Here is a 14,240-nt window from a genome sequence, read left to right on the forward strand (position 1 = left end):
TAAACCAAAAGAAACTTAAGGATGGTCCCTACAGAAACAATATCCTAGAAACAAAAGTGAGAAAGAATAAAAATCTTAAACCTCAAAAAGAAATGAAACCATGCCTGAGACTCTCCTTACTGATTAGAGACACAGGGCTACTGAGCACTGGCAGGAGAAATTCTGCTGTAACTGGCCCTGCAAGTGCTTTCCTTCCCTGCCAGTCTCAGTCTCCTTCCAGCCCAGAGACACAATGTGGTCAGGAGCACTACCAACCGGGACCCAGCAAGGTGGATCATCAGGCCACAAAAGGCACAAGGCTCAGAAAGTGCTCTCCAGGGAATGGAGGAGAGCCAGCAGAGGCACTGTTCCCCTATCCAAAGGCACCCTACACAGCTCCACCTGGAGAAGCCTGCTCATTGCAGCACCAGCAGGAACCCCAATGGAAAGGCATAAATGAAGCAAACCAAACACCACTCCAAAGGTTCTGAAAACTAGTCACTGGAACCACAACCCACAAAAATACACCAGGACCTGCATGCAAAACCTAAACAGGATGACTGCCTGCTAAAGTAAAAAACTGAAAGTACCCAAAGTTTTCTGACAAAATAGACAAAATGTCCAAGATACAATCCAAAAATTACCTGTCACACCAACAACCAGGAAAATCACACAAAGGAAAGAAAATCAACTGATGCCAACACTGAGATGAGTAAGATGTTGAAATTATCTCACAAGGATTTTAATGCAGTCATCATAAAAATGATTTGACAAGCAATTACAAGTTCTGCTGTTTCACAAAGGAATGGAAAATCTTGGCAAAAAAACAAAAAGGTACAATAAAAAAGAGCCAAGTGGAAATTATAGACCAGAAAAATACATAAAGAGAAAAATAATCATTGGATGGGCTCAACAGTGGAGTGAAGATGACAGAGGACAGCAATCTCAAAAGAGACAAAATAGACTGAAAAATGAACCGCACCTCAGGTACATGTGGGAACAATAACACATGACTCAACATTCATATCATTAGAGGCCTAGAAAGGAGAAAAGAGAGTGGGGTTGAAAGAGTATTTGAAGAAATAATGGCTGAAAATTTTTCTTGTTTGGCAAAAGACACAAACCTACAGTTTCAAGAAGCCTGAAACTCTTCTTCAAGAATAACAGGAAAATAAAGTCATCTTCAACAAAGGAAAATTAAAAGGTCTCATTAGCAGACCTGCCTTTGAAGATTAGCTAAAGAAAGTGATAAAAGATGGAAAAAAAGAATGAATATAGCAGAAATATGGGTATACACAATAGACTACCATTCCTCTCATTCTATAAATCAATTGATAACTGATACAAAAATTCTAACAGCATTTACACTCATGACAATAACATTTCAAAGTGGAGAAAAAGGCCTAACTGAAAGGAAGGTTTCCACATTTCACTCAAGGTGGTGGTGTTGATACCAGTGAAATAATATATCTATAATGTAATACCCACAGCAACCATGATGAAAACTATAGAAATCAGTACACACATTTACTATCTTCAAGGTGGCAGAGGGAGAGAAATCAATATACACAAAAAGGAACACTATAAATAAATCAAGAAGAAATCCTAAAAGTTCAAGTAACCCATGGAAGACAGAGAGAGTGAGAGAGAGAAAGAGAAAAAAAGGCACTAAAATAAAGAAACAGAAAAATACTAAGACAGCAGAATTAAGCCCTAACATATCAATAGGGACCTTAAATATTAATGGTCTAAACACACCAATAAAAAGGCAGAGACTAACAGAGTGGATTTTTTAAAAATGACAACTATATGCTGTTTACAAGAAACTCATTTCAAATTAAGCAACATAGGTTAAAAATAAAATGATAGAAATAAGATTATACAAACAATAATTTAAAAATAAACAGGAATGGTTATATTCATAAAAACTCTGTTAGAAATCCTATTGGTGATCAATATTACAGAGATACTGCTGTGATACTCTTTGTGACTGACAAACGGGGTTTTCTTATCACTATGTTATCTCAGCCTTTTATGATCACCTTTGAAATGCCAAGTAAGGAGCAGTACAGTGGATGCTAAGCATAAATACATTCACCACTGCTGTGGTTAGAAATGACCAAGGGGTCACCATAAAGAGAAAATATCAGTAATGTCCTAAAACCAGGATGAAGGAGGACATGAAATAACAGAACAAAAGAAAATAATGTGATATATGGTTATCCCTCAGCATACGTGGGGGATTAGTTCCAGAACCACCCACAGGAACCAAAATCCACGCAAACTCAAGTCCTTCAGTCAGCCCTGCAGAAACTGTGCATAGGAAAAGTCAGGCCCTCGGTACACAGGGTTTGCTGTGTACCCCAAGAATACTGGATACACATTTGGGTGGACAGGGAAAAAAAAAAAAAACAAGCATATGTGGAACTCTGTAGTTCAAACCTATGCTGTTCAAGGGTCAAGTATAATATAAAAAATAACATTAAGATAAAATATTACTCATTACTAGACAGAATTGATATTCATTCTGGTGTTTACATACTTGAGAGGCCTAGAGCAATAACCTTTGGAGGCAGCTTATAGGAAGGTATCTGCATCACCCTACCAGTGGGTGACAAAAGGTACCTTTGTCCATTTTACCAATCTTAGCAGGGGTTGGGGAAGCCTATGTCTTTCAGGATTGGATAGCATACACAGTACAGGAAGTAGACAGTATAGTAGCAAGGGCATTTGCTTGGAGCAGACAGAATTGGAAACCTCTACCTCTTTCTGTGAGAATTTAAGGCTCAATTTCTTAAGGAGTAAAATGGGAACACTAATTTGTATCTTGTGATTCTATCTTAAGAATTAAATAAAGGAATGTACATTCCACACAAAAGGTGCTTGATACAGGTAGCTATGTAACAGCAGTTCAAAAACGTACAGTTCAAAAGAAACAAATATTCAGAGGTAGTCTTATTTTTATCATCTTCTAACCAGCAGTAAGCATACTCTGATCAGAATCACCAGAAATATTAAATAATCTATACTCCAAATGCAGGAAAAAACATGAGACTTACATAAAACACTTAAATTCATGAAATAAATCACAAGATTAACTCTAAAAATTGGTGATTATTTTACAAACATATTTCTGATTTTATAAATGAGAATTTGTCAGTTTGCTTATTTGGGAAGTAGTACCTAGAGACAAAGGTCTAAAGCATAACACACACACGCCTTTGGTGAATCAGATCTTCCCTTTAACAATTAAGCACCTCACCTAATCAGAACAGAGTCCCTGGTATAGCCACCGTCATATTCTGTAGTTTCTTCTAGTGCCTGGAAATCTAGATTCTGGAAAGTCAAGAAAGTATGTTTTAATATCTTACATACTACACCATTACAAACAATGAATCGATACATAATTTTTCTGCAGACACCTGTTTTCTTACCCGGCTTCCACAGATAAGCAATTCAATTTCTTCTGGTCTAAATAGGTACTTTAAGGGAGATTCATTGGTTACCATATGAAACCCTCTCCGAAAAGCCTTGAACTGTTTTTCCACTGATTTATTGAGAATGTAGTCAGAATAGAGATTGACAAATTCCTGTAGAAGACATTAATCACAAGAACTTCTTATAATATGCTATGCAAACGGAGCACAAATAACTGGGCTGCATAGTTGTTTTGCTTTTATTTTCCCAAGGAAAAGACATTCAAAAATATTTTTTAAAGTTGAAATTTTACACATACAAAAGAAAACACTTCTTACAATTTCACAGGTCTCTGTGATACCCAATATTAAACTGTAAAAAGGCCATGTACATAAAACCATTATACATAAAAATTTCAATTTTGATAGTATTTAAACAGAACTGAATATAAAAGCTGGAGCCTCAATACGATTTTTTAGGTTCCCTCAAATAGGTTTACAAGCAGAGATACATGTAAACCATGTATTCATCTATTTATAAAAGCCAACAGTTTTAATAAAGCATAATGTGCTTGATTTGAACAAACCAGGAAGTCCCATGTTTTCTACTATAGAATATTTGGTAAGCTGCCTACTGTGCGCAGTTCAGCAAAAATGCTGTATTTTTCCTTGATACATAAAAACTACTATACCAAATCAAAAAGAAAATGTACTTTGTATCCTCTGTGAGTACAATAATCAAAAAATATCAATATAAACCTATGTTTCTTAAAGGTATACCACATATTTATCATTCTTTTCCTGTTATGTTCTGGGTCATTCCTATTTTCAGATGAATAATTTTTAGTCAATAGAAACCCAAATCTGATATAAAGAATACTTTTCAGAAGTGTATTTATAACATAAATAGGATAAACATGTGTAGATTAAATATAATTTTCATTTATTCTGTGGTAAGCACCTTAATCATGAGGTCCTTTTACCTCTACAGCTTAATATAAGAAACATCCTGCTTCTTGCTTTATACTACAGACACACTTAGCTATTCACCATCTTCTACTTCATGTCCTCTTTCTCTAAAAGGAGTTTAGAGCCCACTGTGTGCTCTCATACCAGCTAATATTCAAAAATTAGAAAACTGTGGTGCTATCATTTACATGAACTTGGTTACCTGATTTCTTAGTTCTCTATATGGACAATACTAGATACGTCTTTAAAAATTACAAGCACACATGCTTTCAAAATTGTTAATAAAGAGATAAAAGCAAGGATAAAACATTACCTTCCTGTTTTCATTTGTAATTGGTATTTTATCACCATTTTCCTTTAGATCATACATCATTGGATTACCAAAAAGATCTGTCTGTGATATCTGGAAAGTGATCATCATATCATCTTCCACATTCCCTTCATACTCCAATAAATCTTTTAAACTCTGATATAGAACCTAACAACCAGAAATGGAAAATTGAGGCTACCACAGAACTACAAACACAACAAATAGTTTATATCATTCTGCTTAGACAAAAACAGAAACAAAAACTTTGTCAATAATTAACACATAGATAGTATCCCTCCTGCCCCCCAAATTGTTTACAACCTAGAAGAGAAAGACTGTCAGTCACAGATGATGTCCAATACCATCAGTTTAGCAACAGATTTTACACTGTGTTCTACGAGAACCTCTGTGGTGTCTCAAGGTTGGGCAAGGAACAGGAAGGAGGGTGGGAGAGAGAAACAGACACACTAACTGCAGCTATCAAGACCCTTAGTCAGGGCAGCTCTGATTTCACTTGGCAATCTCATACGATTTCATTAAAAAACAAACAAAATGTTTAAAAATACTTAACAGAATCAATCTTATAAAAGCTGCTTGATGCCAGTAGTATATAAAAATTTTCCCCTTTGAGTTTCTAAGTGTTTATGGTACTTCAGTCAAATTAAAACTCCTTTATCTTACTGACAATAAACATCAACAAAGATTGCAAACAAAAACTTTAAAATGTTTATATATATATTAAATTATATTTTTGCATTTAAATAAAATCTGAGATTAAATAAAAAAATGACAAAGAACTTACTGGGTGAGAGTCTCCCAAGTCACGAAAAGTTCCTTTTTTCCCCATTAGCTTCCTGTAGACAACCATGGGAAAATGTACATCCAGTATACAGTTATTGTAAATAGCCAGACCGAGTACTATGCCAATGAGAGTAAACTGACCCTCAGTTTCAAAAGAAGATGGATTAAACCAAAACAATTTTGTAGATTCATCATATGTGAACATACCTATAAGAAATGATTTTAAAAAATACATTACTATTGTATTTTATTAAAGACTGATGAATACAAATGTAAATTTAAAACAATTACACACATAAAACATATTTTTTATATAGTAGGTGTGTGCTATTACATTAGCACTTGAGAAAACAATGTCCAAATATATCTGGTTATTATAAATTGTGGCAAATGGTGGTATGTTAATTTTAAGAAGCCAAGGAAATAATGTACTAAACAAATTAAAGATTAAACTGTTCCTAATCTTTTACCAACATATATGAAAAGTTAATTTATACTCATAACTTTATCTACTCCATGGTTGAAAAATAAACAGAAACAAAAAAAGGCTATCATATTTTTTAAATGTTTCATTTATAAAAATGTGATTACTTATATTTGTACAACATGTACTGTTTTAAAAAACAATTTTGTATTATAGTACGAAAAGGTTTGGTTTTGTTTTTCAAAATTGGACAACGGTCCCCATGAAATTTTTCTAGCATCTTTCTAACAAATATAATCCCAAGTACCTAAATTTAAATAAACTTGATAACTTAGATAGGCAAAACTGTTTAATACACATATTAATTATTAGCCAATAAGTAAAACAAAAGTAGTTTTGTAGTCTTTCAGTTTCACATAGTCTTCATTATTCAAAACTTAACTTGGTGACCTTTTTAATAACATTCATTGGAAAACTGGAATCTCTGGTTTTACCTATCTGAGTGAGCATTACTAAGAATTATCCTCTTCCTTTTTAAAAAATAGATGTCTTACAGGAAAATAAATATTCTAACTGAATTTAGAATTTTTTCATTTTACTAAATTTTTAGTTGCTACTAAGAAACTGGATGAAAATACTTTAAGAATCAGGTCTGAAAAAAATCTGTAATTTCCAGTAGAACAAAGAGTTTAGAAATCAAATAATACAGTATATATTTTAAAATCAGTTTATAAGAATTTTTAAAGCTTTAAAAATGTTTCTTCATTTTCACTTTAAGTTAAGAAGAAAAGGAACTTTAGAATGTCTCCTTGTCACTAAAAGCATAAATTAACCTTAGGACATTTTCCTAATGCAAATTTAATGTTCATGAAATAATGGTTTAAAAATTATCCAATTCATACTTGAATTTCAGTTTATATCTAAACATTTTTTTACAGGCCAAGTTACAACATCCATGGAAGTGCTAAGAACTTCATTTAGTTACAAATATAGTATTAACGGGGTCAAGAATAGGTGACAAATAATAATAAATATGATGAAATGTCATAAATGCATATCCTTAGTCTCAAGACCAATAAACTATTAATATCAGAATACAGATTATCTAGGTCACTACTCTAGTCTCCATATATGAAAGATAACAATTTTGAAGTACAAGAAGATTCCATTTTGGGCACATTTTTTCAAGTCCCTAGAAGAAAAGCACCATAAAGGATGCCTTTTGTAAAATATTCCTTTTTGATATTTCTACTGCCATTATTTCAGTTACCTTACTATCAATTGGAACTGTTTAATGTATATTTTTTCATAAAAATATTTCTGCATATAATTAACATTTCTAGATATATCAGAAGCTAGAGGTAGGGTTTACCAAATTTATGAAGCTTATAAAGTAATTCCTTATGAAGTTTATAAATTAATTTTCTATCTCAAAAAGGGCATGGTCTTATGTCTTTGGTTTACTTTGAACAAAGTACATATAAATGGCATAGCCTTCTGATTATTAATAAACATTGGCTAGAATACAGATAAGTTATATGCACAATACATATATTATGTATGTGTGTAACTCATTAAAAACAAAAACAGAAAGGTCAATTCAATGTACATATACCTCAGTATGCAACAGGATGTAACAGCTCAAGTCTCAAAATTTAAGGGAAATTATACACATTATTCTATGCCACATTTCTCACAATTTTGATGGTATCATTAGTGGAAACCTTTTCCTATATTGTCATGTACTCAATTTTAAACATAAGCAAGCCCAGTAACTAAGTAATTACAGTGTAGAAATTGAATGAGTTCAGAATTATCCAGTTAAGTAGAATATCCAAGAGGCTGTGTCTTTTCCCTGTTCTACTTTGTCTATCACAAGAAAGGAGGCTAAAAAACTGAAACTCTGATCCTTCATTTTCCGATTAACATACGTCATCACATTTGCCTTTCCCAAACTGTGTTCAATAAAAACTCTTCTGGGAGGCAATTATTATTAGATGCAGGGCAGAAAAAGGGTTCTACAGTTCAAGTTTAGAGGAAACATTACTATATTAAGCTCCAAGAAATCTTATACAAAATAAACCTAATTGATTTGTTATCAGCTGGTGTTTCTGAACTTTGAGCATGATACAATTGTGAGACATTCTCTCAACATTCTTCAAGCCATTGTTCCTTGAAACTCACGTTTTAGGAACATCAGGAGTATGATGACTGTTTTAGACTACAAAGAGCCAAAAAATCCCTTTGTTTGTTCTAATGTACCATTCTAAACTATTTTCAAATTCAATTTACTAAAGAGATAATTTCCTGTATTAGAATATGTGGCTAAGTAATCTAAATAAGAATTTGAATAAATAAGTCATATAAATCAGTCCTAAAATCCACAAATTTAGTCATGACCTGTGATTCTAGGTAATTTATACCAAAACCACCTTCTGCTGCTCTTCATGGCTGAGGATATTTGTAAACCAAGATAAACAAATTCTTAATTCAAAAAGATGACACCATAATCACATCACTAAAATATTTACCAATATCTGGATTGAAGATTTCCTCCACAACCAGCTGAAAAAATTCTTTGGAAACACCTCCCTCATCAACTCCTTGTTCTCCTTCAAATTCCACATACAACTGTTTCTTCAAGTCTGCAGGATTTTCCATAGCAATCATCTCTAGCTAGTGATTGAAAAGATAAATATGAAAAGAAGATGACTGCCAGTATCAAGATAAATGCAAAATAAAAATAATAAGCAGATGTGAAACAAAAACAAGGAATAGGGAACAAAGATTTTGACTTTTTGTTTTTAAATGGAAACAGGAATCAAACTATTAAAAGCCAATGAAAACAAAAATTCAGTCTCACAGATAATGAAAAAATAGGACAAAAAAGAAATCAGCATAGTAACTTTACTGACAGGTTATGAAATTAACATATAGTAGAACATTAGAATTAAGATTCTTTTACTTGTATATAACAAATCTGGACTATACAGTGAGGGCATGGAAAGAAGACAGCAAAATGTCTAATGACTACTCAAGCTAAATCATTTCAGCAAAAACAATGGAACACAAAAGTTTAACCTCAAAATTGTTCACAGAATTATGTTTACTAGAATAGAAACTCAAGAGTTAAGTCTTAATATCTACTAAGACACAGTAAAATAATTTCAATTAAGAAAAATACATTGGACAAGCAGGAAAAGTAGTTTATGGTCTCTGACATTGGACTTAGTATAAATTACCACATTTTAATGGATTAGAACCCATTCTCTACCCTACTTTCTTGAAAGCAGGTGAGACATACCCTTGCTCATGTCCTTAAATCTCTTAACAGTTACCACACCCTAAGCAGCTACTATTTCAACTATAAATCTTTTACCAAATACTTTTGTCTACCTATAGAATTACGAATATACAGTAATTAAACTCAGTTGTTATATGAGATTAATCAAAAACAACACTAGATGCTAACACGAAATATTTATACTACAATTTATTATTTGATGTATCTAAAATTTACTAACAGTATATTTGATTAATTATCCATCTTATCTGCTAAATTGCCTCCAAATATCTGCTGACTATTAAAAACAAAATTTATTTTCAAGATGAAAATTTGCCAAAACAGGATATTTTAAGAATGTTCAGGTTATTTCAACTATTCCAAATGGAACTTTAAAAATGGTTTTGAAAATGCAGTGATTGCTGGAATAAAGGTATTATAGTCTTAAAGTAATCACTTTGGGTAGTAATACTCATTTGGACATTCTAATTTGTCTATATAAACTCAAATCAAATCTGAAGATCACTGTTTTTTAAAACTGAACTGCAACTCATCAGTGGGTAGTCTAATCCATTTACTGGTTTGCAATCGGCCATGGGGGAAAAATCAGAATGCACTCCATATAGTAAGGGAACCTCCTGTTTTCTGCAACTTTTGTTTCAATTAGATATACAGATGGATGTGCATGTGTGTACTGGGATGCTATGTAAAATATTTCTTGCTAGCATTGCAGTCAAAAAACTGACTGAAATTATCCCTGGATATCTTCAGTGAATTTAGTCTTTAATTTTAAAAGAATGTCTGTTCTTGTTAAACAGTGGTTTCTAACATTTACAACATCATTTTTAGGCCAAGTTGTATTAAGAGATTTTGAGACAGCATTTTGTTGTGGAAAGATTAAGTCAGGATACTCTTTGCTAGTCCCAACTGTCACTTAGCAGAACTTTTAATCTTTAAACTTTGGCAAGTGACTCAATTGCGCTTCAGTTTCCCCCTAGGTAAAGAAAAAAAAAAAAAGATAATACTCTTCATGCCATATAATGTTGTGAAGGTTTATGAAAAATATGTAAGACAGAGTTCTGCAGAGCAGGCAATATTACTAAGAAGATAACACATCACATTGTTACCTTTTTAAACAACTTTGCTCTCTGAACAAAAGATTTGCAATTTTATGTCCCCAAAGGAAACTGACATAGGCTATAGTTCCAAGACACTGAAGTCAAACAAATGTAGATATGAAAATAACCTTAGGATAATAAAAGGTTCCAGTTGGAAACCTGTTTCAAGCTACAAAGTATATAGAATTCTGAAGACTAAAATTTGAATTACTATCTTAGGTCAAATGTCACCCATTCCTTGTTTTCTTCTCCCAGTTTTTAACTTGAATGTTAAAGGATGTAAGTCAATGTTTATATTTCCTTTTATCAAATATATTCCAAAATGAACAAAAAAAAAGACTTAATATTTAGACTATGTATTCTATAGCTTTTCTCCATTAACATTCATAAATAAGAGCTAACTACTTATCAATGTGAAACCTTTTAAAGGACTTGGTGAAGAATTTCTACAGGATGGAGAGGCCCTGTGTTCCATCCAATCTCAGCTCCATCTAAGACATGTTGAATAACAACTGAGGCAAATTTATCATCATTCTTAATAAGATAGTATATATCTGTCCACTTTCACCAATCTCTACTCTATGCTCTCCAACTTGAGTGCCAAAAGAATTTAATGTAATATGTTCTATGTCGCAACTGTAAACATATAACTTTACCACTTTCTTTCATCTGTAAAATAAGAATAATACAGAAATAAACAAGTTAATATATGTGAATACTTAGATGAATTCCCTACACAAAGTCAGTGCATATCCAGACTAGCTGCTGTTACTGTTATTATTGCTTTCTTGGTTCTAAAATTTTTTCTGGGCTTGTCTGAAAACCTAACAACCATGACATTATAGAACAAAAATATTCCATGAATAAAAGCAACAAAAATATATAGCACTTCAGTAGTACTTTCCATGTAGAAACTCATTTAATCTTCCCAACAACCTTATTAGGTAGGTAACATTATTAATTTCATTTTGCAGATGGGGACCCTGAGGTAATGAAAGGTTAAATAACTTCCTCAAGTCACAGTTAGTAAGTCATGGAACAGATTCTAATCTAGGCAGCAAGCTATTTTGCTTTATTGCCTCTCCAAAATGACATGACAACCAATATTTTCTTTTTACAATTATAAGTGATTTTTATTTTCTTCTTTATGCTTTTCTATATTTTTAAATTTTTTACAATAAATAAACATGTCAAAAGAATGATTTGAAAATAGTTGGCAACTGAATTCTCCAGGCAAAAATTTTCAATCATTACCCATTTTACATTACCATTCTGTTGTACAGTGATTTTTAAATATTGTATCATTTAAGAATACATAAGTAGACTTTTTAAAAATATATTTTATTTTTAACTGTGGTAACAAACACATAACATAAAATTTAGCAATAACCATTCTGACCAAGGCATTAACATAAGGGGGTGCATTTCGTTTTCCTTTTCTTAAAAATAACAATCTCCAATCCATTGTTCAATCAATTAAAAAATGATTTAAAAACTAAATTGTAAAGGTATATTACATGTAATAGCTGTTTCATTTAAAACTAAATTTCTAAAATCCAAAGTTTTTTAAATACAGGATATTTGGAAATTGGAGGAATATATCAGTGAACATTCAGAAAAGGAGAATTTGTAAGCATTCCTGAATTCACTTAGAATACAGATGCAGATATATAGGTATATAGGAAATATATAGGTATTTCCTGCATATGGGAAATATATAGGTATACAGATATGGATATATAGGAAATATATAGGCATTTCTTAAAGTACAGTATATTTTGTAAAAATTTAATATAGAGACTAGCAAAACACAGATTACTGAGGAAAAATAAACAAAAATAGACTGTATGGAATGACATCTACCTCGTCATTATATGACTTCCTCTTCTTACTAAGACTTGATTTCATTAATTGTTGGTTAAAACAATTTTCAATTTCTCAACTTTTTAATTGACCATTATGATGAAATCTTAGGGGGTTCATTTTTTAAAAATTGATGTGATATCAAAGCATTCCCAGAATACTTAGGTAGGATATCTCAATATAAAAATATCATTTTGCCAGATGTACAAAAATTAAAAGTAAAACCCTACCACTTAAAATTTTGTAGTACTCTGAGCTATTAGATCAAATCCATCCTTATCCATAATTGAAAAGATTCCTTAATGGTATGAATATTTAAATAGAAGTAGCACTCAGATAAAACAGACCTTTCTAATACTTACGAATGTCTAGGATCTCCAAGAAAGGCTAGCTTAAACTACTTCAGTCAACTTGTTACATTCTATGAGCTTGCAAGTGAGTAGGTTTAAACTATTGATTAGAATGGGATTTTTAGATCATCCAGATATATTTGTTTTTATGTTCTCTTCCAAATGGATGAAGAAAAGTTTATCTCAAATACAAAGTATAAATGTTTGTGTAACACACAAATCACATAATCACATCTGTCCCTAAGACCTGTAATCCTGAGTTCCACTTCCAATTCTGCCATTAATTTCTGTAGGCCAAAAAATCTCTCTAGATTTCATTTTCCTTACTTGTAATATTAAGGAGTTTGATGACTTTCATTGTTTTAAATTATTCTTTGATGCTGACATCTATGTAAACCTGCTTCATTCTCTCATTCTTATTTTTAAGAAATTACTTTGAGGACATAAACCAAGCAGGAAGTTCTGAATTCAATTAGCATAAATTGTAAGAAACAATGGTAATTACATTAAGCACAATATGGTGAATGTATCAGATACAATTAAATATACCTAGAGCAACAGGGAATAATCTCATTCTTAAAACACTGTAGGTCAATTAATAAATTAAAAGAATCAGGTTTATGTTTCAATAATCAGGTTCACCTAAGGGTGTTTGCCAAAGAAAATGCTGGAAGCTGGGTTAGACAGTGCTTTATAACTCAGATAAAATGGGCCCCTGAATTTCACAGAGGATTGAGCAGAACCTCTTGGTAGTAGGGCTTTTCATCTATGCCAATCACCTTTATCTGTGCTAGTTCCTATTTTTCAACTTCCCTACCCAGTTCTACATCTCAGCCATTCCTTTTGTTTTTTAAATATCAATTTGAAATTCTACAACTCCCTGGCTAATCAGAACCAAGTTTCTTTTCATACTACCATTAACCTCTACTCTAAGCCTGCTGTCCTCATAATCCTCTTAAAAATGTAGCAGTTTCCTAAACATGTACTTGTATATGAAAATGGCTTCAATATATATGCATATGTACAAACAGAGCCAATAGCCATCTTCCAAATATTGGTTTATAGCCTGGCTTTATCAGAATATCTTGAGAATACTACCAGAAGTACAAATTCCTAGGCTTTACACCACAGCTCCTAATAAGAATCTCTTAAAACAACTTTCCCATTTAGAAAAGGCGGCAGTTGAGGGTACCTCATAAATGGCAATATTGTTTTCTTCCATTTAAAAAGTAATTTTTAAATTTTTAAACATACTATCCTTGGAAGTGCTTTGTCTAAGAAAAATGAGGAATTATCTACTTGTAAAAGAATACACAAATGGATAAATATGTAAAGACCTCATCATATTAGGATTGTTTTCACTCAGATGAAAGCTCAGCTCTGCACTCATGTATATCACTGTACTATTTTCCAAGGAACAACAACAAAAAATAGTGAAAATAAGATCTAGGGGAAATGTTATAGTAACTTAAACAAGGGTAGGGTGGCAGTGTTCCTAAACAATTCTGAGGTGTCTATTTGTGAAGAAACAACTTATATTTTATGGAATCCAAAATTCACTTTTTTTTTCACATTATCTCTGAAATCAAAATATACCACCCAACTGACAGCATCTTACAACTAATTAGCAGCATTTTTCTTCCTCTGTAATAATAAAAGAATAGCATGTCCTATAATCTGTGTTATTTTACATTCAATAAAGTACTATAAACACTAATTCTTCTCTT

The 14,240-nt window shown here is 32.0% G+C and overlaps 1 protein-coding gene across 2 annotated transcripts in view; it reads right to left on the reverse strand.

Annotated features, from left to right (window-relative positions):
* Window positions 1-14,240, reverse strand: part of UBE3A (ubiquitin protein ligase E3A) — a 103,845-nt gene that overhangs the window by 9,373 nt on the left and 80,232 nt on the right. For both annotated transcript variants that reach the window (XM_045561557.1, XM_045561558.1), the window contains 5 exons: window positions 8,431-8,575; window positions 5,477-5,682; window positions 4,678-4,842; window positions 3,414-3,569; window positions 3,242-3,315 (listed from right to left, as the gene is read on the reverse strand). In XM_045561557.1, the coding sequence (XP_045417513.1) occupies window positions 3,242-3,315; window positions 3,414-3,569; window positions 4,678-4,842; window positions 5,477-5,682; window positions 8,431-8,575 (746 nt within the window). The remainder of the gene's footprint in view (window positions 1-3,241; window positions 3,316-3,413; window positions 3,570-4,677; window positions 4,843-5,476; window positions 5,683-8,430; window positions 8,576-14,240) is intronic.

The sequence above is a fragment of the Lemur catta genome, chromosome 9, assembly GCF_020740605.2.
Source record: "Lemur catta isolate mLemCat1 chromosome 9, mLemCat1.pri, whole genome shotgun sequence".
Classification (NCBI taxonomy): domain Eukaryota; kingdom Metazoa; phylum Chordata; class Mammalia; order Primates; family Lemuridae; genus Lemur; species Lemur catta.